This window comes from Leishmania mexicana, chromosome 28, assembly GCF_000234665.1.
Source record: "Leishmania mexicana MHOM/GT/2001/U1103 complete genome, chromosome 28".
Lineage (NCBI taxonomy): Eukaryota > Euglenozoa > Kinetoplastea > Trypanosomatida > Trypanosomatidae > Leishmania > Leishmania mexicana.
In genome coordinates, this window is record NC_018332.1 from 490,926 (window position 1) to 514,660 (window position 23,735).

The 23,735-nt window shown below is 57.7% G+C and overlaps 6 protein-coding genes across 6 annotated transcripts; all 6 read left to right on the forward strand.

Moving 5' to 3' along the window:
- Window positions 1-146: 146 nt before the first annotated feature.
- LMXM_28_1350 (haloacid dehalogenase-like hydrolase-like protein) lies at window positions 147-1,148 on the forward strand (the record flags this gene model as incomplete). Its single annotated transcript, XM_003876927.1, has 1 exon — window positions 147-1,148. One exon carries the CDS (start codon window positions 147-149, stop codon window positions 1,146-1,148), a length of 1,002 nt encoding a protein of 333 aa, XP_003876976.1.
- A 3,562-nt stretch (window positions 1,149-4,710) lies between these two features.
- Window positions 4,711-5,580, forward strand: LMXM_28_1360 (haloacid dehalogenase-like hydrolase-like protein; the record flags this gene model as incomplete). Its single annotated transcript, XM_003876928.1, has 1 exon — window positions 4,711-5,580. The coding sequence occupies one exon, from the start codon at window positions 4,711-4,713 to the stop codon at window positions 5,578-5,580; it is 870 nt and encodes a 289-aa protein (XP_003876977.1).
- Window positions 5,581-7,693: 2,113 nt separating this feature from the next.
- Window positions 7,694-8,548, forward strand: LMXM_28_1370 (putative haloacid dehalogenase-like hydrolase; the record flags this gene model as incomplete). The annotated part of the gene is made up of 1 exon (XM_003876929.1): window positions 7,694-8,548. One exon carries the CDS (start codon window positions 7,694-7,696, stop codon window positions 8,546-8,548), a length of 855 nt encoding a protein of 284 aa, XP_003876978.1.
- Window positions 8,549-10,312: 1,764 nt separating this feature from the next.
- LMXM_28_1380 (haloacid dehalogenase-like hydrolase-like protein) lies at window positions 10,313-11,518 on the forward strand (the record flags this gene model as incomplete). Its single annotated transcript, XM_003876930.1, has 1 exon — window positions 10,313-11,518. One exon carries the CDS (start codon window positions 10,313-10,315, stop codon window positions 11,516-11,518), a length of 1,206 nt encoding a protein of 401 aa, XP_003876979.1.
- Window positions 11,519-14,844: 3,326 nt separating this feature from the next.
- On the forward strand, window positions 14,845-15,861 carry LMXM_28_1390 (conserved hypothetical protein; the record flags this gene model as incomplete). The annotated part of the gene is made up of 1 exon (XM_003876931.1): window positions 14,845-15,861. One exon carries the CDS (start codon window positions 14,845-14,847, stop codon window positions 15,859-15,861), a length of 1,017 nt encoding a protein of 338 aa, XP_003876980.1.
- Window positions 15,862-18,984: 3,123 nt separating this feature from the next.
- On the forward strand, window positions 18,985-20,625 carry LMXM_28_1400 (amastin-like protein; the record flags this gene model as incomplete). The annotated part of the gene is made up of 1 exon (XM_003876932.1): window positions 18,985-20,625. The coding sequence occupies one exon, from the start codon at window positions 18,985-18,987 to the stop codon at window positions 20,623-20,625; it is 1,641 nt and encodes a 546-aa protein (XP_003876981.1).
- Window positions 20,626-23,735: the final 3,110 nt, after the last annotated feature.

Sequence of the window (23,735 nt, forward strand, 5' to 3'; positions counted from 1 at the left end):
TCGCCTCCCTCCAGGTGCATCCAGGCACTTCGGTATACCGAACCAGACAGGTGCGAGTTATTCCGCCCAGTGGTAGACACAACGTCGTCGACTACAGTCACGACCACGGTTGCCTCTTCTTGACATTTTTCTTTCGTGGGTAAGCAATGGCAGGCCCGTTTCGCTACGTCATCACCGACATGGACGGTACGCTGCTGTCACCGGACCATTTCGTGAGCGACTACACCCGCGACACGCTCAAGACGCTCGTGCATGAACACGGCGTAACACTCATCTTGGCGACCGGCCGCAGCTATGCCGATGTGCGAATCATCGCTGACAACATCAAGAAGTACATCTGGGGCGATGGCACGGCAGTGCCCGGAACGCAGGCGCCTGCGAGCCCATCGAGGGCCCCGGTCATCTACCTCGTCACCTCCAATGGCGCTACGGTGCACAACGGTGTCACACACGAAGTCGTATCCCGGACCTCCATCGATCCTGCAGTGGCGGAGAAGCTGCTCCAGCTTCTGCCCAGCGACGAGAAAGTTGTGAACACGAACGCCTATCAGAGTGATGACTGGGTGTGCCGCATCGACTGGCCGGAAATGATGGCTGCTAGCAAGGAGAGTGGCATTCGCTTTATTCATGTACCGCAGCCGCTACCGTCGTCGAGCTGCGCACTAGGCTCAGCTGCAGCATCGCCTGACACAGCAGCGCGCGGCATTGCCATCGGCGACTACACGGGTATTTCCAAGATCTTCTTCATCACCGACGACGCGGTGCGTCTGTCGTCACTAGCGGACGAGGTGCGCGCCATCGACGAAGCCCACGGTGGCCCACCGTTGTCGCTGACCTTCTCGACGTTGGACTGCATGGACATCATGGCGAATGGCGTGACGAAAGGCGAGGCGCTGAAGAAGCTCTTTGGCGCTATCCTACCGTCCAGGGACGGAGTCGACGTCGTCGCCGACGCTCTCGCGCACGCCATCGCGTTTGGCGACGGCCTCAACGATGCCGATATGCTCACGTCAGTCGGCAAAGGGTGTGTCATGGGCAATGCGAACCCAAAGCTGATTGCGCAGCACCAGGAGCTGGAGGTGATTCTCACCAGCGCTGAAGATGGAGTGGCAAAGAAGCTGCGAAGCGTGTTTCATCTTCCGCTGTAACGAGAAGCGATCAGAGGTGGGAACCAGTCGAGAAGAGTATGCGGCCCTCGCATCTCTTCTACTTTGCCGACGCACATATATGTTGCCCACTGAGCGCTCACCTACCGTTTGCTGTTGCCTCGGTTTGTCTCCGCCGCTCTGCTGTGTCGATGTATGGGTATGTGTACGTAGTAGGCGCGTGGTGTTCTGTGCTTCATGTACTGCTCCCCCACCATCACCCATTTTACGGTAGCTCACCTCCCGAGCGCCTTCTGCGTAGCCTCTCCCTCGACAACCCTCGCTTCTCCCTCTGGTCTGCTTTCTTGGGCTCCAGAGAAAGTAGGAGCGGTGCTTTCGCCGGTTGCCTAGCATGAACGTCAAACGTGGCAAGCGAACGGAAAGCAAGTCGGCAGACACACACACATGCACCTGCACACGCGCGCGCGCATGGAGGCATAATGATGTGGACGCATCCGTTGGAGCCTGCGTGAGTGGACGACACTCCAACTTCCCCCCCCCCCGATAAGAAAAGCGAATACACGAACGATACACGTCAAAGGGACGCGAAGTAGGCACCAGGAGACGCACGGGCAAACACGCTCACCCTCGCCGTTGCGCGGATGCACCGACACGAGGCAGAGCAGAGAGGGTGTCGGTGTCGCACGTGCTTGTGCCGGCCAAGTGTTCATCATGCTCTTTTTTGTTTGTTTGCCTCTGCCGCGCTGCAGTTGTCACCCATGCGCATCACAAAGGCCCGACTTCGCTGCGTGTCGGCGTTTGCGCGACCTTGACGCGATTCATCGCACGTGGCAACAAGGTAGCACTGACATGGTGTCCTGTTTCACGTGTCACGCAAGGGCAAAGATGGAAGAGCGTGCCACTGGCGGTGCAAACTCCGCGTGTGTTTTTTACCGACGTTCTCACTAGCGCTCTCACTCCCTTGGTGTAGTGCCCCTGTCGCCATGCTGGCGTTGCCGTCACTTCCCTCAAACATCTCTGGCTGTCAGTGGTGGTGGGGCGGGGGGGGAACGGCCACGTTCGCACGACGCAAGTTTCAGTGGCACCCACAGTACCAGAGGCAACAGCCCGGCAGCTGCTTTTGCGCCCTCGTTTTTCTGCATCATCGCCTCCTTACTCGTGATGCTGCTCTTGCTCCTTGCTTCCTCCCCACCCCGCCCATGAACCCGCGCGTCAAGCGCGCGCACCTTCTCTGTGGTGTCTGCTCCCATTTCACTGCCTGCTGGTGGTGTGGGAAGCCTGAATGCCGCCCCCGAGAGGGGATGCACCAGCAGGCGACCAGGACACTGCGAGGGCGGCTCTGAGGCGGCCTGCGAGGGGCGGGTGTATGTGGGTGGGTAGAGCTTGGCGTCAGAGGTCGTGCTCCGGTGCCTGAGTCGGCGCCCTGCTGTAAGACGTGCCCTTCGCTGCTTCGCATCACGCGATGGGAGTGGGCCTTTGGCGGGTCGGGTGGTCGAGTGGCGCCTGAATACATGCCCTGTGGCAGGGAAATGGACACGTTGCAGGAGAACTCCCGCTCCGCGGCCGCACACGCTCGCCTCTCGCGGGAGCAGAACTGCGCGTGACCGCAGACGGAAGGGACCGAAAGAAGAGGTGGAAAGCTTCCGGCCTGCTGACCGCGTGTGGACAGCAAGGGAGGCGAGTGTGTCGGGAAGAGCACCGCCCACCCTCCCGTGTGTAACGTGTTGGTATCCCCACCTCTTTCGTGGGTTTGCCTCCGTCCCGTGTTTTTTGGGGGGAGAGGAAGGGGAGGACTCCCACTGGTTGGCGTCCCAGCATCCGGTCACGACGCTCTTTTTTATTCGTTCTTTTTGTATGCTTATTCGTAATATAAACCCTCACACGTTGACGCGTCCCGCACTTCATCGGGTGTAGACTCCACAGTGCGACGATGGCTGCAATGCATGCCATATCTGTGGACCACAATGACACACTGCTCACAACGAGCCATGTCGTGTCTGCCTTCAAGCAGAGCGCGGTGAAGACGACACGCCGCAAGCCATCGGACGTGACGTTGCTTGCGGCCACGGGCAGACGGCAACCCCACGTTCTCGAGATGATGGGCGTGCTCAGTTTCCAGCCTGGCAACGTTGCCTTCAACGAACACGCCGGCGCGTACCTTGGTAAAACGCCCAGCTTTATTATTCTTTTCTGTATGTGTGTGTTATTTTTTCTACCGACGCACGTTACTGGTGGAGTTGGTGCGCGCGCTACTGCCCGTGCCGCTCCCAGCTGGACCAAGAGATGCAGAGCCGTCGCAGCAGCAAACTACCTCGAGTATCGAGAGCAAGGAAACCGTCGCGGTGTGCCTCTCATCACTCGTCGCAGAACAAACCTAATCGTGCGGAAGACGGCAGGCAAGACGCAGCGAAGGGGAAGGCCTCCATCGCAGAACTTCCCGTCGTTGCCGCAAACGAGTTGCGCGCGGATGTGTGGGTGACTACGACCATAGTGGCAGCCCTCGGTGGCAGCTGCGGCCTTAGCCTCCGCTATCGTGTCGTAAGCGACATGGTGGGTAGAGATGCGCTCTGGTGCGAGGTCTACGGCTTCGTCCTCTACGGCGCCCACGAGCTGCTCCCAATCGAGACGGCCCTGCAGGAAGGGTTTGCCGAGAAGGCCTGCCAAGTCTGCTCTCTACCGCTCGTTCTCGACGTGGCTCCGTATGGAATGGGCGTGGAGTCTGCTGTGAAGACGGCATCCTTGCGTTGGACAGTGGCACAAACAATCTGCCGGTGCTCAAGGTGGTGGAGTGTGGCTGGTTGATGGCAAGTTCGTGGTCGCAGGTGGAGGCCACTGCACCGGGAAGGGGGGTTGGTCTTGGCGCCAACCAAAATAAAGGTGCGGAAACGAAGCTCGTCGGACTCGAGTCGCTTCGAGGGGGCAGCGGAGCTGGGTCTCATCTCGGTGCGGGTGTGCTCGAATAGGCTCCAGAAGAGTGTGGTGCTTTTCACCGCTTCACAGCCACCATGCCCACGGTGTGCACGTGTGCGCCTACAGAAACAGCGGTGCACGGGAAGCAGTGAACACTAGAAAAAAAAGCGCACAAAGAAATGAGGCATCGGAAATGATGACAATGAACGCCAATGGAGGCAATCGTCATGTGGGTGAGGTGGGGTGGAGGGACTGGAGGGTGGGCGCCGTGAACGCAATGGGAAAAGAGTCCCGTGCGAGTGCACACTGCTGTTTTGCCGTGCACGCCTGTCCCTCTCCGCAAGAACTCGCTGCATCACGCACCAACACATACACACACGCTGACTCCGAGGTCATGCTGTTGAGAGTGCTATCATGATCGTTTCCGCCCTCCTTGTGCTATATGCTACTCCTCCAATTTCCTCCTTCCCTCACCTTCCAACGGCATTCGCCATACACCAAAGGTCCGCCAGGTTGAGTACCGAAACGCTGAGCAGGTCGCGCGCGTGTGTGTGGGCGCGCTCTGAAAGATCGTCTTTTATCGTCGAACAACTCCAGCAGTGTGGACGGCGTCTTTCGCAGCATTAGCAAGCCCGTTCATGTAATTCTCCGCATTGGCCCTTATCCCTCCTCCTCTCTCACAGAATCCGAGGCAATGACGTCGCCGAAGATCAAGGCTGTGTTTGTGGACATGGATGGCACTTTGCTCGACTCTGACCACCTCATTAGCCCCCGCACCACCAAGGTAATACATGCACTCGAGGAGCGAGGTGTTGCCTTCGTTGTAGCCACAGGGCGTCCGTTTCCGGACGTCTTTGGCAACCTTGCCAAGGCGAATCTAAGACCAGATTTCATCATCACCAGTAATGGGGCTCGCGTCCATGACGCCCAGCACAACATTGTCTTTGCGTGCGACATGGACGCTGAGAGCGTCTGCCGGCTCTTTCAGCTGTCGCCGCACCTCAGGGAGGATGGAGTGGTTGACTCAGCCGTGCAGCCGCGACGCATCTTGTTCAATGTCAACTGCAAGGATCGTTGGCTCACCAACGAGTGCATCCCAGAGGTCCGTGCAGCCTTCCACCCCTCATTCATCTACGAGCGGGCCGACCCGATGGCGCACACCGCCGAGACGCTCAAGGGTACGCACAGCATGTGGATCCGCGGCGCGCACGCGGATCTATTGTGTGTGAAGAAGTACGTCGACCGCGAGCTTTCCCACGAGATCGGCTGCACCTTTGCGCTACCCCACATCCTCGACTGCTTCAGCAAGGGTATCGACAAGGGTGTCGCCATGGACAATGTGTGCAAGCGCCTTGGCATCGATCTCAGAGAGACCATCGCGTTCGGCGATGGCATGAATGATATCCCAATGCTCACAGCGGCAGGTCAGAGCTTTGTTATGGCGAATGCTGCAGAGATGGTGAAGCAGGCCGCACCTGAGCTCCCGGTTATTCCGTCGAACAACGAGGAAGGCGTTGCGTGCAAGCTCGAGGAGCTGCTGGCGACTGACGCCTTTGTCAGGTAATGGCCGAATGGAGAGGTGACAGCGTCCCCCTCGACTGCACGCAAGTGGGGGAACCTGCCCCGCGCGACGGTGTGCGCAAGTAGCGAAGCCACCTCACCTTCGCGCCGTCAAGAAGGTTGCGAACGACCTTGGCAGCCCTACTTGTTCCATCTTGTCTGTTCCTTCTCTACACATCCGTTCATGGAGCGGCTGCGCTGGCCCACCTGCTGGACCATCGGAACCTCAGTCCCCACCCCTCACCAGCCAATGTGCAACTGAGGGTGCTCATCGCACATTCCTGTCTCCTTTTTTTTTCGGCTCTGGCTTGATCGTGTCGTGTGTTCACGAGGGCTCACCTCGTTGCATCCACGCGTGGATCGGCGCACGACCGAGTGAGCAAGAGGCGAAGAACAGGGGGAAGGCGGGGGAGAGCGGAGGCCCGACCTTTAAACGTCACCCGCTGCACCACTTCATCCTGCTTGGTCCGCCCTCGCGAGCAGCGAACCGCTTTTTCAGTCCACGCCTACACGAACAGAGCTGACATATCCGTAGCGGAACGAACGGAAGGCGAACACCCTCCCCTGCCCCCGTCTCCCTCCCACCAAAAGTCGTCTGCACTACCCTCCAACAACAAAGTCATGACGGGGACAAAATGAGGATCTGCAGCCTCGACAGCAAAAGTGCCCTAAGCAACCTATTGTTGCACCGTGAACACATAATGCTCATGTCGCACATCGCTACGGACTCTCGTCTTGATACCCAAAGGCGATAACTCGTCGTTGATCCCTTCCTAGACGCACGCCTGCTCAGCAGAACGGCGCGGGTAGCGCTCCTCTCATCCTCATCCATTCGGCCACCGCACTTCTCCGTTTTTCCTCATTGCTCGGAGGTCACCCCCAGCCACCTCCACCGCCCGCTTTTGCGATGAGGGTGTCTGACCCGGCGTTGTGACCGATACTCTAGGCACGGTTTGTGAATCGCTGGCGGCTCACGGCGCACCGCATTTCACGACGTGATCCTGCGCGCAGGGATGTGATTACGCTCACCTCGCTCGCGCTGCACGGGCTCCGCCCCTGTCGGGTGTCTCTCGCCGGGCCCTGTCTGCTCAGCACACCCGTGGCCGCGGTCCCGCTTCGGATTAAGGCACGCTGTCCAGCCCGGTCCGCGTGGCTGCTGATCGCGCGGCGCGCATGCGAGGAAGAGGGACGAGGCGAGGACAAGAGGAGCCCGTGAGGCGCATGGCCCGGCTCGGCGGCAGGACGGCTCGTCCTAGAAGACCAGGGCCGAGCCGCGGGTGCAAGAGGGGTAGCGGCGCTGTGTGTCGTCGTGCGCGTATACATACACATAATATATATATATTGGTGATGACGTGCTTGTGGCGGGAATGGCACGCTAAACAAAAAACGGGGCGTGATGGTCCTGAGGTGGCTCGTGCTTTCCGTCCCTCCTCGGTTGCACATCACGTGCACCCTTCATTATCCGCTGGCTAGGAAGCCATTCACATGAACGAACTCGTGACGGTGTCCCGGGTCTTTTGTGCCTCGCCGAGTTGGACTCCTTCTAGTCATTTCGACGTACCATGACGTGCAGCTTCCGTCTCTTGTTTGTCGCCTCACTGCTTCGCCCAAGCTCACCTATGCGCTCTCTGGTGCGTCGGCTCTGTCCTGTCTTTTGTCTGCGGCATACCCACCGCTTTTCCGTTGCGGCATGCTTTCGGATCCACTCCAGCGGCCATATTTTTTTGGTGGGCCTGTAGTTGTGTAGCCCATTGAGTATCACGATCTGGAAGCGAAGCCTTGTACGTGACGAGGTACATCTCTCCATCTCTCTTTTCTTTTCTCTGTTCGTGGAACCCCCCCCTCCCCACCCCACTCCCGACCACCCGTCCTCGACGTGCAAGCAGTCCCTTTCTTGTACCAAAAGGCGCCCACAACACGCCTTGCACGCCGCGACATACAGATGAACGTACGCGCACACACACGGTGAGACAAACCCTATCGACGGCTGCCGACATCCCTTACCTCACTGACCAGTGCAACACGAACACTCGTCATCGCAGCGTTACGGAAGCCCTTTCAGCGGGGTGCTCTCCTCCTCGCCTTCGCCGACCCCTTCCTTTGACCTCTGCAGATCCATGCCCAGAATGCCCATCAAGGCCATTGTCACCGACCTCGATGGCACGTTGCTCAATCCACAGCACTGCATCAGCAACTACACCGCCAAAGTCCTGAACAAGATCAAGGAAAAGGGCATCTGCTTTATCGTGGCTACTGGTCGCCCGTACACGGAGGTCTTCAGCAGAATTCGGGATTGCCACATGGCGCCGGACTACATCATCACTAGCAACGGCGCCCGCATTCACGATGGCGCGTTCAACGTCATACGTGAGCACAACATTCGACCGGACCTTGTGGAGTCGCTTGTGCGGATGCGCACGGTCAAGGACCCTGTGACTGGTGCCGAACTTCCGAAGAAGTTCACCACGAACATCTACCGCGGGGCAGACTGGCTGACGGACAAGAGCATCGCAGAGGTGAGCGAAGCCTTCCACGTGGACTTCCAGTGCACAGACCTTCATGAGCACTTCTACGAGCTGCAGGCGTCAGAGCTGAAAGAGGTGCATGAGATTTGGTTCGCTGGCGACCACGACGAGCTCGTGCTGCTGGATAATGCGCTCAGAGAGAAGTACTCCGACGACCTTTGCTGCACCTTTTCCCTTCCCTACATACTGGACTGTGTACCGGCAGGCGTCAACAAGGGCAATGGTGTGCTAGAGGTGGCAGAGGTGCTGGGGTTGACGCTGGATGAGGTGGCCTGCTTTGGCGACGGCATGAACGACGAGTCGATGCTGCAGGTGACCTCGACATCCTTTATTATGGCAAATGCTCAACAAAAGTTGAAGGATGCCGTCCCGCACGCGCAGATCATCGGTAGCAACGCCGACGATGGTGTGGCCAAGAAGCTGGAGGAAATCTTTTTCTCATCCTAGATGCGATCATCTGTCTTCCAGGTAAAAGTAATCACGACAGTGTGGAGGTGATAGCACACCGGCAAGAGAGGGGGAGAGGGAGGGGAGAAGAACTCGCAGGTATCGTCAAGCGATCCGACGAGGGAGTCTATCGGCCCTCTTGGCACCTGCATATTGCTACAGTCTGCCGGATAGACTGTGCAGAAGGTCGTGTGTCTGGGCTCATCTCCTCCCACGCCCTCCCCCTCTCCACCAGACCTCTATCCCGTTTCCTCTCTCTCTTTCCATCGCTTTGTCTTGAAACCCAAAAAAGCAGTGGGGAAGAAGAAAGCAAAAACGATGTCGCGCACTCTTTTGGACTCCATGCGTGTCATCACACACACACACACACCGAGCGGAGGAGCTATGCATCCTGAGGCTCACTTCTTTTTTTTTTCGGGCGACAAAGGCTTGATAGAGGCCCAGCTTCCGCTCTCGACCTCACGAGTCCCTTTGTCTCTGGATTTGCCCCGTACGAGAGCACTGGTGCGATGACACAAAGAACAAAACGGTGAGCTATCTTTTGTAGAGACCAACACGGCGCACTTCCACCTGACCTTTATCTTTCCTTCTCTTCCGTCCAACAACCTGCTCCACGCTCTACCCCCCCCCCTTCCCCTTCCTTTTGAATCGCGGTCATGTCTTCACAACCCTCCGACCTCCCACCCCCCTCTCACGAAAAGTTGCACACGGCTGTACACTCCGTTATCCTCCCTCCCTCCCTTCTTACAGCGCCTCTTCCTCCCTCTGTCACGACGAGGAAAACACAGCGAGGGGCTCTACAAGTGAGAAGGCGCACAACAACAACAAAAAATCGACACGCGTGCCGTTTTTTTTTCCGCACCAACAAAACCGCACACACGCAACGCATCCGTATTCGAGCTCCTCCTCTGTTGAGAGACTCTGTAGAACGCAAGGATTCTCTCCTCATCGCCTTCATTCTTTTTTTTCGGGGGAGGGGTATTTCGTTTCTTCTTGGGTTGGTCATCTCTGTTCCCGCCGCTGCCTCTGCCCTCTCCCTCTCCATCCACACCCGGTGCCTCCTCAGTGTGTTTCTTCCCTGCCTTTTCCTTTTTTTCTGTCGCTCCTCCTCTCTCTTCTCTGCCATCTTCATTGGTTTTGGTTTGTTTCCCTCTGTGAGTGTCCGTGCCCGAGAGCGTTCTCCATCAGCTGCCCTTTCCTTCCGTCTACGCCTCGCTCGTTGTCTGCATCTCTCTCTCCCCTTCGCTTCGTTTTTCTGCTTAACATTCTTCACGTCACTCCATCTCTTTTTTTTTGTTTTTCGCTTTCTGTGCTCTCTTCCCCCCTTCGGTCCGTCCGCGTCACCCGCACCTCCGTTGCGCCTGTGCAGGTCTTCGCGGTCTCGTAAGTGTTTCACGGCATTTTTTCGACTCCTTCGGCCCTCTCCCTCTCCCTCTCCCTCTCCCTCGCACTGTTCACATCTGTGGCGTCTTTTCTGTCGTTTCGGACGCCCCTTCATCTTGCCAGGTGAAGGACCCTTTTCATCGACGCGAGTATTTTCCTTTTTGTTGCGTTCTCTTTCCGCCGTCGCGGCTGCTGCGCCCACCTACCCCTCTCCTTCTCCTCCGCCTCCGCTTTGGTGGAACTCTGTCCATCGGTGTTTCATCGTCGAGCGTGACCAGCGCTTTGTGTCGCTTTTCTTTGTTCTTGATTGCATGCTGTGGCCGTCACGAACTCTTGCCTTTACTCTCTACACCTCTCCTGTAAAGGTTGACCCGCGCACTCATGACCAGCCCAGACAATATGGTTGCTGCCAGTGTGTACGCACGGAGGCCAAAAGGGGTTCGGGTGCCAGCGGGCCTCAACCCGTACAAGCTTGTTGCGTGCGACATGGATGGCACGCTGCTCAACAGCAACCACTCTATCTCCGACTACACCCGCACCGTTCTGTCGAAGCTGCTGGCGCGTGGTGTGCACATTATCTTTGCCACGGGCCGCCCGTTCACGGATGTCTATCGCATTAAGCGCCGCCTTAATATCTTCGCAGCCACAAAGTTCATCCCGACGCCGGGTCTTCAAGTGGTCACGCCTGTAGAGTCCTCGCCGACCTCGCGCTACCCATCCGGCTCGCCGAACAGCTCCCACAGCGTCTTGCCGCCAACCCCGTCCTCGACCTGCTCAGGGACAGGACCGAACGAGACGGAGAAGATCATCCCACGCTGCTTCGCCATCACGTCTAACGGGGCATGCATCTACAACGAAGCGAACGAGCGCATCTACGAGCGCACCATCGATCCGCGCATTGTGCAGGAACTCTACTCGGTGTTCATGGATGACCCCGAGGTGAACATCAACGTCTTCCGCAGCGTCGACGAGGCGGACCGGCAGCAGCAGGGATACACGAACCCAAGTGACCAGCCGGACGACAAGGCCAGCGAGGAGTGGATCTGCCGGTACCCGTGCGATCTCGAGGCAGCGCTCTACAAGGAGTCGCGATTCACCTTTCGCGTTGTCTCTAACCTGGAAAAGACATTCCCAGTGGACCGCGTGAGCGAGATCTTCTTTCTCTGCTACAACCCCGAGAAGAGCGCCCTGGTGGAGTCCGACATTAACAAGCGAATGAAAGAGCTGGCGGATGAGCTGAAGCTGGAGACGTCCGTTCGCGTGGCGCCGTCTGCGACGTACTGCCTCGACATTGTTCCGTCCGACGTCAGTAAAGCGTCGGCACTGCAGCATGTTCTCGACAAGCTTGACTTGACGATGGGCGACTGCATCGCCTTTGGTGACGGCCTCAACGACGTGGAGCTGCTGTCCTCGGTGGGAAAGGGGTGTATCATGGGGAACGGCAACCCACGACTGAAGAAGCTGCTGCCGCACCTCGAGGTGATTGGCCGGAATGACGACGACGCCGTCGCCCGAAAGCTCAGCGAAATCTTCGACATGGACGATGAGCTTGGTGACATTGGAAATCCCCTGCGCTCTTCTACGTGACGGACTGAGTCGGAGAAGATGCGGCACACCCAGGTAGATATGAGAGGCGCAGAGATGAGACATGGCGGCGGGGGCAACGTAGGGGCTCTCCGTGAACACGTCCCGTACCATTCTCTCCCCCTTCCCCTCGAGGAACACGTGCTTGTATCGGAATCCCTGGCCCCGCTGGCCTGTTGTTTCTACGGTGTCTTTTTTTTCCTTCCCCCTTGAATTTCGCAGCCCTCGCACCCCTTCCCTGCGTTCTTTTTGGTGGTGAACTCCTCACACCCCCACCGAGGGTGGAGCGCAGCAAGACAGTCGGACTCCGCCACGCCTTCTGTGCTCACCACGCCCCATTCTTTGCATCCACCGCGGACACGGATGCTATTCAAGCGGCTCCACAATCCACTCCCCCCCCCCTTCCCGTAACGAGGGAGCACTCAGCACTGGAGCACTCAAATGGAGCTTGGGGTCTTCAAAAAGAAGTGCGCGATACGGCAGCCAGCAGCAGCTCTCCGCTGCACGCACGCACTCGGACGAGGACCCCACCACCCCCCATCATCCACGCCTTTGCGGCGTGGACTTGAAGCAAAAAAAAAGAAAACGTAACTTTGGCTGACACGTGGCAGGAGTTGTCAGAGCACTCACCACTCGACCTGCCGAGCTGAGGGAGGTCTGCCCGCACAAACGGGATGTGCGCAAGGATCTGCCTCACTCTTCCTAGTTGGTACTGTTCGAATCAACGTTGCTCTACGGTGTCATTGCGTGGAGAAATAGCTCTAGCAAGCACTCCACCAAGGGCCCTGGTGCACCTTGACGCCAAGGCAGCGGTAGCCGTGGCGGGCACCCCAAATTGTGCAGACAGCGGACACCCACTCGAAGAGGCCGATCTTCTGCCCCTCGACCCCAGCGTGCTGCTGCGCCGCGCCCGCCTGTCTCTCCCCACAACCACACTGGGCGGCTGCCTCGCGCACTTGCAGCGGGAGGTGCACGCCCCGCATGACGTCGTTGTTACGACCCTTTGGCAACCCTCATGCAGGCGTGATGGCATCGACTCTCCCGTTTCGCGGAGACGCCGTCTTCGATGCGGGCGGATGGTGCGGCACAGACAGACATCACGTCAGGAGCTGCCGAACTGCTTTCTAATAAGAATACACCCCATACATGCAGCGGCAAGAAGCTGCGGTATCCTTGCTGGCAGCTACCGCGCTGAGTGTGAGGCAAAGGAGTCGGCACCTGAGCTGCTACGAAAACTGCTGGGCCATCTAAGATATGCAGGAGTATGTGTCGCTGCTTCGGCAGCCTCGCTCTTCCTCCTCATGGCGCTGCGCACGGGCCCTACAACGGTGGAAGATGGCATGCTGCGACGCATGTTGACGCAAATGCCGGCGCTGCTGTGGCCCGTCGCGTGCGCCTCTCCAGTCCGGAGTGTCCGTGGCCATGGTGACTTGGTGTACAATGACGAGATGGAGAAGCTTGCGAAATCAACCGCACCAGAGGCGCCGACGCCCAAGTGCATGGATTGCGGACCTGGCCACCGGCCTTAGACGCCAGGCCGCCATCCCCCGAAACCGCGTCGCACGCTGAGGCAAGAGGCTCTTGGCGGCAACGGTCCGACATCAGCAGAACGCGGATGCTGAGCTCACGAGACGGCAGGTGGCGACCATGCTCACCTAGTTCCGCATGGGCACCTGTCCGCACTTGCGATTCCTGCAACGGCGGGTGACTGGCAGCGGCCACCATGGGGCGAAGATGGCGTGCTGCCTGCTATCCCGCTAGCTCCGCGGTACTCCCCCCCCGCGCCAGAGCCTCCGTCTTGGAGTAGGATCGTGGACGCGGCCCCGCTTCGGATTAAGGCACGCTGTCCAGCCCGGTCCGCGTGGCTGCTGATCGCGCGGCGCGCATGCGAGGAAGAGGGACGGGGCGAGGACAAGAGGAGCCCGTGAGGCGCATGGCCCGGCTCGGCGGCAGGACGGCTCGTCCTAGAAGACCAGGGCCGAGCCGCGGGTGCAAGAGGGGTAGCGGCGCTGTGTGTCGTCGTGCGCGTATGCATACACATATTATATATATATATTGGTGATGACGTGCTTGTGGCGGGAATGAGCATGTGGAAAGGAGTAGGTGAAGCTACTCCTGTCCGTGAAGTGGTTCGGGCTTCTTCACATATGCTTGAGATTTTCACGAATCGCTCGTAGCCGAACGCTCTGTTGTGGAGTGTCACAGCCGTTGGCCCGGTGTCTTTCTTCTATGTATGATTTGCGCTTTCTTACGTGGGTGGGGGTGGGGAGGGCTCTCGTTTCGGGTTGTAAGGACATCCTAAGTGGGCAGGGAAGGGACTCGGCATGTTAGACTGCGGGACCACAAGATGCATCCGACCCCTTTTGCCGAAATTTGTTTTTTATTATTATATGTCGTCTGCGTACGCTCACCCCACTCCCTTGAAGCCTCCGTTCTTGGATGCATCAGTGGCCCATGCCCACGTCCTCGATCTAAGCGCTCTCTCAGCCACGTCTCTCTCTCCTGTGAAGGAAGTGGGCGCCATGTTTGTTTTCTATTTGTAGTTATTTGTTCGTTGCCACCAACCTCCGGACGTCAGGACGCCGGCCGATTCCCGGTGGCTTTTTTCCCGGTTTCGTGCTTGCCTGTGTGTTCCTCTCGATCTCCGCGAGCTGACCTCGCGTCTGGTGGTGTCTCTCCCCCCGCCCCCCACCCACCCATTTTGTGTTCTGTTTAAACGCTGCGCAAAGGGGAAGGCGTGGAAATCGACGGATGTGCGGAAAAAAATGGCAAATAGGAGGGAGAACGCAAGCGGGCGCTTGTCGCACCGCCCTAGTCGTGCTCAGTGCAGTTGTCGACTCTGGGAGACGTACCCGGGTAACAATCAGCGGTGCCATCCTCGCATGGTGTTTCTCTCTCACCTATCCCGCTCATGTGTGGCCAGCGGAGAGAGAAGGGATCGTTCGCAGGCGACGACGATGTCCTATCATGAGCTCCTCGCTTCCCTCTGTCTTCCTGCCGATACTAGCTATCTTTTTCCACGACAGTTGTCGTCAGCACACGTACACACATAACATTTCGTCATACGCCCGGATCTGCCGTTTGCAGCACATCCTTCGCACGCTGTTGTCTTCTGCTTCCTCTGTGTGTGTGTTGTGGCCCAGTTGCACAACTCCTCTTTCCAACATCATCCCTTTCCCAACTCTGTGTAGCTCTCACCAAAGACCGGTTAGTGAAGTCTACAGACGCACCCTCTTTGTTTTTCCGTCGAAACGCAAGAAGGGCTTGCGGCTCTTCATACACTCACGTAGTGAGGACTCCCAATTACCGCACGGCACCGAAATACTCTTATGACCATGCAGGGTCAAGGCAACAACGTCCCGCAGAGACACCAGCAGAGCCAGCAGGACAGCGACGATGAGAGCTACACCGGCAGCTCAGGCTTGTACTCAGAGATGGTGTCAGAGGAGTCGCCACGCCAGCAGCAGTCGGTTGCCGTTGCGGAGGGTCAATTGCCCCCCAAGACGGAGCAGGGCAGCCGCACACGCGGCCTACATCAGACGCCGTCCTCGGTAAAGCGCGGCGATGCGCAAGGGATGCAACAAGAGGAGGGCGGTGAGACGGCGCAGAAGAAGGGCCGTGTGGCACGCGGCAAGGCGAAGGTGCGGACTATGATGAACACTGCCTTCGAAGCTCCAGTGGCACGAGTGCGGGCCGTGACCGGCAGGGACAGCCAACGCGTGGCTATTTACGTATTTTTGTGCATTTCGTTCTTTCACCTCATCTTTGTGATTCTCTCCGCGGCACTGTCACAGATTGACGTGATCGGCGGCAGTTGCTACACCTTCTGGGGGTTCAAGCTCAACTGCGACACCGTGAGCTACTCAATCCGCACAGTTCTCTTCCAAGGCTGCAGTCGGGTGCGCAACATTTTTCAGGCTGGTTCTGCCTTCTCCATTATCTCCGTCCTGACATCAATGGCGACGTTGGCAGCATCGTGGGTGCTGTGCTGCCGCTTCCGCGAAGCCGATCGCCATGTTCGCTATTCGAAAGGTTACGCGAACGCGGATGAGGTGGACCTTGCACAGGAGCCCAACTATAACGGCGGTATGGAGGATGGCAGTCAGGCACACGCACCCCTCTATGACGCGGGGGATCTCAAGAAGGTGATGATTGTGATTGTTGCCTTCAGTCTCGTCTGCGAGCTCATCCCCTGGGCGCTCATTGCTGCCATCCTCACAGAGCGCTATTGTGACGACATCTTTGAGTGGTCCACAGCGACAACGTACGGTACGGGCTTTGGACTGGGGCTCACGGCGTGGTTGGCAGAGTTCCTCGCGTACATCGTGTTCGTTACGGTCGTCTGAGACATGCACCAAAAAAAACACGAAGGAACGCTGCAGCAATCCAGCCCTGCCCGTCTGCCAGGTCGGGACGATGCTGAGACAACGGGGAGCGCACGACATGCGTTGTCACGACTTGGTCTGCTTTTTTTTTGAAGCTCCTCTCTCCGTGGCTTTCGTGCAGGGATGTGATTACGCTCACCTCGCTCGTGCTGCACGGGCTCCGCCCCTGTCGGGTGTCTCTCGGCGGGCCCTGTCTGCTCAGCACACCCGTGGCCGCGGTCCCGCTTCTGATCAAGGCACGCTGTCCAGCCCGGTCCGCGTGGCTGCTGATCGCGCGGCGCGCATGCGAGGAAGAGGGACGAGGCGAGGACAAGAGGAGCCCGTGAGGCGCATGGCCCGGCTCGGCGGCAGGACGGCTCGTCCTAGAAGACCAGGGCCGAGCCGCGGGTGCAAGAGGGGTAGCGGCGCTGTGTGTCGTCGTGCGCGTATACATACACATATTATATATATATTGGTGATGACGTCCTCGTGACCGCATGAGCATGTCAAACAGCAAAACGGTTCTTTATGTGTTTCCATAGACGTGCTGCTACGAGTGAAGCGAAAGACAGGGTAGGGGGCTCTGTTCACACACCATTTTGCGCAGGAAGAAGTGCCCGCTTGTCAGCTGCAGAGGGCAGGACAGGGTGGCCACAAGGGCGTCTAAGGAGCCGAAGTCTGAAGCATACCTTCGGGCATGGATTCTGTTCTGATTCAAGGCTGCTCATTCGTGACAACGGGTCGTCTCACCTGTTGTATGAGGGTCGAGCATGCTCACTCAGAGTTGAATGCAAGCAGGCCTCTCCTCTTCTATCCCATGCCAAATGCCGAACCACCTCTGATGTGTTCTCTGGCAGCCAGGACCCCCTCCCCCTCTCCATTCTGTGATGTAAGTGCTCTTTATGGCTACTACTTCGCGGCGGCTGGACCCCGGATGGCGTTGCGTCGGAGCGACTCTCGGCGGTGCACACGTCTGTGTCATTCACAAGATTGGGCAGAGTGTCGGCATGACTCGAACGCATCCCACCCACCCACCCCCCAGCCCTCACACTGCCTGCTGGTGGTGTGGGAAGCCTGAATGCCGCCCCCGAGAGGGGATGCACCAGCAGGCGACCAGGACACTGCGAGGGCGGCTCTGAGGCGGCCTGCGAGGGGCGGGTGTATGTGGGTGGGTAGAGTTTGGCGTCAGAGGTCGTGCTCCGGTGCCTGAGTCAGCGCCCTGCTGTAAGACGTGCCCTTCGCTGCTTCGCATCACGCGATGGGGGTGGGCCTTTGGCGGGTCGGGTGGTCGAGTGGCGCCTGAATCCATGCCCTGGGGCAGCGAAATGGACACGTTAGAACCGGAGTATCCCCGTCTCCTTTCATAAGTCGCCTCCCTGTCGTCTTACGAAACGTCGGCAACGGTCTTTCGCTTCTGGCTAAGCTTGCCCTCTTCCGCTTAACTTGTTCTTGGACCTCTTCATCGCTCTGTCTGAAGGCGGCCTACGTGTGGCAGATCATTTTCTTTGACTGCGAGCACTGTCTCACGGGGCCAAATTGACCGTGCATCGTGTGCGCCGCTTTCTGCGTGCTTGGTGATGCTGGTGTTGTTGTTTTTTCTTATTGCAGGGATGACGCGCGCGTGTTCGATGGAAAAGGCGTGAGGGTAGAGGACCCTACGTAGTGCTCGGTATGAGTGCTCGCCTCATCTTGCATACACATGGGATTTGCCGGCTGCCGGGGGGAGGGGTACACAGAGAGTTCTTCCTGCGCCCTCCCCCCGCTCCCACATGCTCATTCTTTTTTGTTGTGTGCTGTCTTCATGTCGGTTTCCTCTCGCGCCTCTCACAATCTCGGCTAGGTGCATCGGCTGTGTGGTACACTGTTCTTTTTCTCTCCACGCTTTGCTTCTTTTGTTTTCCTTCAACGTGTATATATCTATGCATGTATATATATGTATGTATGCATGCTCATGTGTGTGTGTGTCATCTGGAGGCGGGGGCCATATGATCTCGCTTTCCTTTTTCGTCTCCCTTTCCGACGCTACCATGGCGGTTTCGGTTTTTTTTTGAAGTTCGCGTCCACAGCTCTAGAATATCTACACAGATGAGCTTTCACGCTACCGCCTCCGATGCTGGTGTGAGCAAGCATCCGTGCTTGCCGGTCTCCTCCTCCTCCTTTTCCTTCCATTCTCCTCCTCTCTGGTGGGGGAGGGGTCTCTGCTCCTTTTTCTTTGCCGTGGGCACCCCATGCTTCATTGCCCACATCGCTGGACGGGAGGCCCTGCCCTGCGAGAGAGGGAGCGAGAAAGAGACGCAGGATTCTTCGTTGTTGCTGTTGCTGTTTCGGACGTGTGGGAGTGCGTGTTCAGTGAGCGTCTTTCTCCCTCTCCCCTCGCAAGTCTGCGCCCTATTTCCCATCATGCTGTTGCTGTCATTGTGCTGGTGCGTCTCTTTCTTTTGGTACACCACGGACATCGTGTCCACCACCACCCCCTCCCCCCTCCCCTTCCCAGAGCCTCTTTTTCTCTCTCCGTTGCTGTCTCTATCTCCCTCTCTTCTACCTTGCTCTGTATTGTGTACCATTCTCTCGCTCATCATAGACACATCTATACCCATGTAGATCTATACAAGACGAGCTGTACGGACCCTTTCCCCCCCTCCTCCTCCTCCCACGAAGGGCGGGCGGGGTTCAAGGTGCCGGTGCCAGTATCAAAGTCGTCTGGCGCCTAGCATTGTAAGAGGGAGGAGTGTATTGGTGCACTTCTGCTGTGTTGATACCCGTCGTCTCTGCCTAACGTCCTGCGATGTAGCTGGCATATGCATGTAGCCGTGTACGAGGTGCACTTGCCTCCACCACGCTGCGCAGTGAAAGAAGCACTGGCTGCTGCAAACAAAATATGGAATCGATAGCGCTCCGACGACTGCATCTTCAGCACCTTCCCCCTCTCCGAGTCTTCTCTCTCTGTGGCTGAGTCGCGCGCTGCCGTTCTACCTAACCGTCGTGCTCGTGCGTGTATTGTATGAGCTTTGCTCGTGGCAACATAGACAACTTACCCACCGCGCCACACCCAATCAGCAAGCAAGCAAGCGCGCTTACTCATACACGCACACACAGGAAAGCGAAATGTCCCAAGTCGCTCGAGCAAAGAAGATGTTCGACGACGTATCCTCCTTTTCCGAGGAGGACGTCGTCAATGACGAGACGATGCAGCACAAGGTGAACTCACCATCCGCGGCCCCCTCGGCGCAGCACGTTGACCCTGCAGTTTCTCGTTTGACGGCGCTCTCAGCAACAACAGTCTCACAGGTTGATAGCGATGACGATGCCAACGCCTTTGTGCCCAAGTCGGCATCTTCATTACAGCAGGTGGCGGAGCCGGAGGGTGCTGGTGGGGAAGACGCGGGACACGTGACGATGGTTGCCCGCATGTCCGTGTCGCTGACTCCAAAGGACTCTCCACGAGCTGCGTCGCCAGCGGAGCCGTCTGCACAGGCTCAAGTGCTTGTACAATACTCCTCAGTAGCCATGCAAGCTCTACAGCCGCCCAAATTCGCTGCGGCCGGCGACCTGCCGTGGAACAGGGCAGCGTTGGGCAACGCCTCTGAGTACAGTGCGCCGGCAGCTCTGTCACCGCGGCAGTCGTGGCCAGCGGAGGTCAAAGCCGTCGTAAGCCCTCAGCAGGCTGGCGCCGGTAAGGCGAGTTCGCGGAAGAGCCGTCGCCGCCCCTACACCCCGGGTGTGCATAACTCGCGTGTGGGAGACGGCAGCGGAGGTGCAGTCCCCACTGGTGCTGAAGGTGCCACTCCTGCTCAGTACTCTGAGCGAGAGGAAACGGAGGCGGGGGCATTTTCCACCATGGAGAACCGCGAGGAGGCCAAGAGCGCACAGTGTGGCCCTGACGAGTCTGATGACGAGATGCGCGCGCAGTACACGCCAGCCTCGATGAACCGGGCAACGGCGGCGCACAAAGAGTACTCCAGCGATGAATACGCAGCTCACCATGGCGCGTCCACCGGCCTTAGACACGGCTCGAACAGCGAAGTCAGCAAGGACAAGGACTTCCCTTTCGCTTCGTACATCTTCCCCCGCCTCAACCCGGCCTTGGCTGACTATCCGAGAACCCGCGCCGCGGGTTCTGCGGTGAAGCAAGGTGAAGCGATGCCACCCAACGCGGTGGAGATGTGCTGCGCGTACCTGATAGTTACAGACATTCGCGTCGCTGTCTACCTCGTCCTGCTGTTTGTATCGGTCGCACTGCTACTGGTGTCGATCCCCACGTCGCAGCTGGACATGGTGGGCGGGGCTTGCTTTACGTACTGGGGCTATAAAGACAACTGCGACAACATTACCTACACCATCCCTCTACCGCTGTACTCCATCCCCTTTATCCGCAGACACCTCAGCGTGGGGGCAGCCTTCTCAATCATCACCCTAATTGTGCTCCTGGTGAATTTCGCGACTGCCGTCATCGTCGTCTACTGCCTAAAGACGGCACCACACACCATCTCGTTCCACTCTCGCGCCGTCCTCGGTGCCCTCGGGTGTGTAGGCGCATTCATGCAGCTGATTTCCTGGGCGGTGGTGGCGAGGATCTACAATTCTGACAGCGCCTTCACCGATGAGATCACATACGGAGCTGGCTTCGGGTTTAATATCTCGTCATGGGCGATGAATCTTCTCGGTGTCGTGGTCGTCTTCGCTCCTCTCTCCCCGTTTCGTGCACCGTCAATAGCAGCGCAGTGGAGGGTGAGAGAGATTGACTGATGGCGGGCGCCTGAGACGCGATGTCGTGGGTATAGGCGTGTGCGTGTGCGTGTGTGCATCTGTATGTATGTACCTGTATCCGAGCCTTCATGCTCTCCTCTCCTCTCAAGCAGGGGCATGTTCTCTTCCCCTTGCCGTCATGCACCGCCTGCCAGTGTTCATCTCACCTGTGTGTGGTAGGTGTGCTGTGTGCACCACACTTGCCTTCTCGCCTCTCAGCCGACGGTTCTCCGAATTGCCCTGAACGTTTACCTCATGTTGTTGCTTTGTTGCGCTCCTGCCGTCCTTAGAACTCTCGTTCTCCTCCTCCCTCTCCCTTTTTCGTTTTTTGTTTTTATGCGCGGGTCCGCGCGCGCAGGCATGATATGCTGGTCGTTGCAAATAGAATGCTGTATGCTGCTGCTGTATCCATTATGATGTGTCTCCTGTTTTTTGTTTTCCTTTCTGTGCCTGTCGTCATCGTGATGGCGATATGTCTACCACCCCCCCCCCCCGATGACGTGCCGAACCACCTCTGATGTGTTCTCTGGCAGCCAGGACCCCCTCCCCCTCTCCATTCTGTGATGTAAGTGCTCTTTATGGCTACTACTTCGCGGCGGCTGGACCCCGGATGGCGTTGCGTCGGAGCGACTCTCGGCGGTGCACACGTCTGTGTCATTCACAAGATTGGGCAGAGTGTCGGCATGACTCGAACGCATCCCACCCACCCACCCCCCAGCCCTCACACTGCCTGCTGGTGGTGTGGGAAGCCTGAATGCCGCCCCCGAGAGGGGATGCACCAGCGGGCGACTAGGACACTGCGAGGGCGGCTCTGAGGCGGCCTGCGAGGGGCGGGTGTATGTGGGTGGGTAGAGTTTGGCGTCAGAGGTCGTGCTCCGGTGCCTGAGTCGGCGCCCTGCTGTAAGACGTGCCCTTCGCTGCTTCGCATCACGCGATGGGGGTGGGCCTTTGGCGGGTCGGGTGGTCGAGTGGCGCCTGAATCCATGCCCTGGGGCAGCGAAATGGACACGTTCCAGGAGACGCAATCGGTGATGATGTCGAACGACTTGTTCTTCGAATACTGCTCACGGGCAAACGTGCACGCACAGAAATGAGTGTGTGCGCGTTCTTGGGTGGGCGGCGCCTTGGTGGACGGTGTTGTCTTTGAACGCGCGATGGCCATTAGGGTCTGTTACATATATATACAGATGCCGGCGCTCACCACGTGTGGTCATGCGGGCGGGGGAGGGGGCGGCACGGCACTGGGCGACGCCTGTTCGCCGAAACCTCTCCTCTGCTGTGGTGCGTTGCTTTCTCTCGGCACTCCTCCTCAGTTGCTTTTTTTTCTTTTGCGGCTGCGGTCATCGATGTGGGCCACCACGCCGCGAAGACAAAATGGCTCATTTTTTTCTTTTCAGCTTGTTTTTGAACACCTCTCTCGATCTCTGTCACAGTGGCGACACTGTGTACCTCAAGGACAAGTTTGTGCATGGCAGGCTCACCCCTCCCCCTCGTCGAAATCTGCCCTTGTCCATTCGCGCGCGTTCACCGAGTATAATCATGCCGTGCCCCCTCTCGCTCCCCTCACAGCAATGCTACATCGCACCACACTACAGTTCCAACAAAAAAGGGAAAAAAAAGAAGTCCCGAAGCACAATGCCGAGTGGCTTTCAGTGCCATCCCTCACGCTACTCTTGCTTTCGGATGTACCAGCGATGTGTGAACATGCTGTGAACGGGCGCTGACATGCAACTGCTGTAGTGCCGCTAACATCCTGCCACCACCACCACCCAGGGGTGTTGTACCTCCCTCTTCGTGAGCACTGCTCTCTCCCTCTATCTTTGCTGCTGGTCGTGCAACCGCAATCAGCTTCGCCATGCTCTCATCCTCCTGCTCCATTCCTCCACCTGTTCAACACGCTCAATGCACGCAATATGTCTCCTCTTGCACGCCCTACATGTGTGCGTGTCTATATATATATGTGTGTGTGTGTGTGTGTGTGCATCGGCTTGTGCACGCTTGTTTTTGCCTGTGATCTGCTCCTCCACGGCTTCGAAGCTTACGCCCGTGCTCTTCATTTCTTCCGTGCGTCTTACCTCCTTACAATCGAACCACAAGCAGTTCCTACCACACCCACTCAGCCATCGCACCACTGCCTCTTCGGATCACCGAGGGCTGGGCCGCGACTTTTGAATTGAGGGGACAAAAAAGAAGGAAAAATAGATCGCAATCGAAGCGAAGGACCACCACCACCTACTCACGAGGCGGTAGCTGACTTCAAAACCCGTCTTGCTTACAACACACACACACGTATATACACGGCCTACCCCTTCGGCACTTTCCTTCCCTCCTCTGCTTCCTTTCGTTTTTGTTTTTTGTTGTCGTCGTTGGTGTGTTCTCGTGAGGGGTGATGGGGGTGGGCTGAGCGGCGAGAAATGCGAACACAATTTTTCGCTGTCGACTCTCTCTCTCTGTACTTGTGCGTGGTGTCCTGACGCCGCACATTCATCGCCGCCTCTTTGTTGCTGCTGTTCGTGTGTGTTTGCCTCGGGCCTTTTTTTTGAAATATCTCCCTCCCTCTCTCCCTCCCTCCCCCGTATCCATCACGCCATTCTCTGCTCCTTCAAGGCCTGGTCCCCTTGTCACCTCCGTGAATACGCCTGTCCTTGCCTCCCCTTCTCCTCACGTTTGGGCCTTTCGTGCCCTTACTTGTCTTCGCCTTTTTTTTCTCTCCCTATCTCACTCTCTGTTTGTTTGTGTGTTCGTCGTCACTCTGCGTGTCCTTCCCTTTCCTCCCTGCTCACACTTGTCTCCTCCTTCGATTCGTTTTCTCTCACAGACAGACAGCCACAGACATCCGCTTTCGGCCTTTCCCATCCAACCCGCCCACCCATCCACCCACTTCAACTCGACCGTCTGCCTCCCTCTCATTCTGAACATTTCACACGAAAGAAAAAAAATTCCAACAGATCACACGGCACTGCTCTTTTTTATTTTTTATTCTTCGAGGTGTGACCGGTCCAACCTATCGCCTGTGTTCTCCTTTCCTTTTGTTTTTTGCTTTCTTGTAGGGTCACGCACGCACGCAAACATACAAACAGAAAAGTATTTCTCTTTTTTATTATTTATTT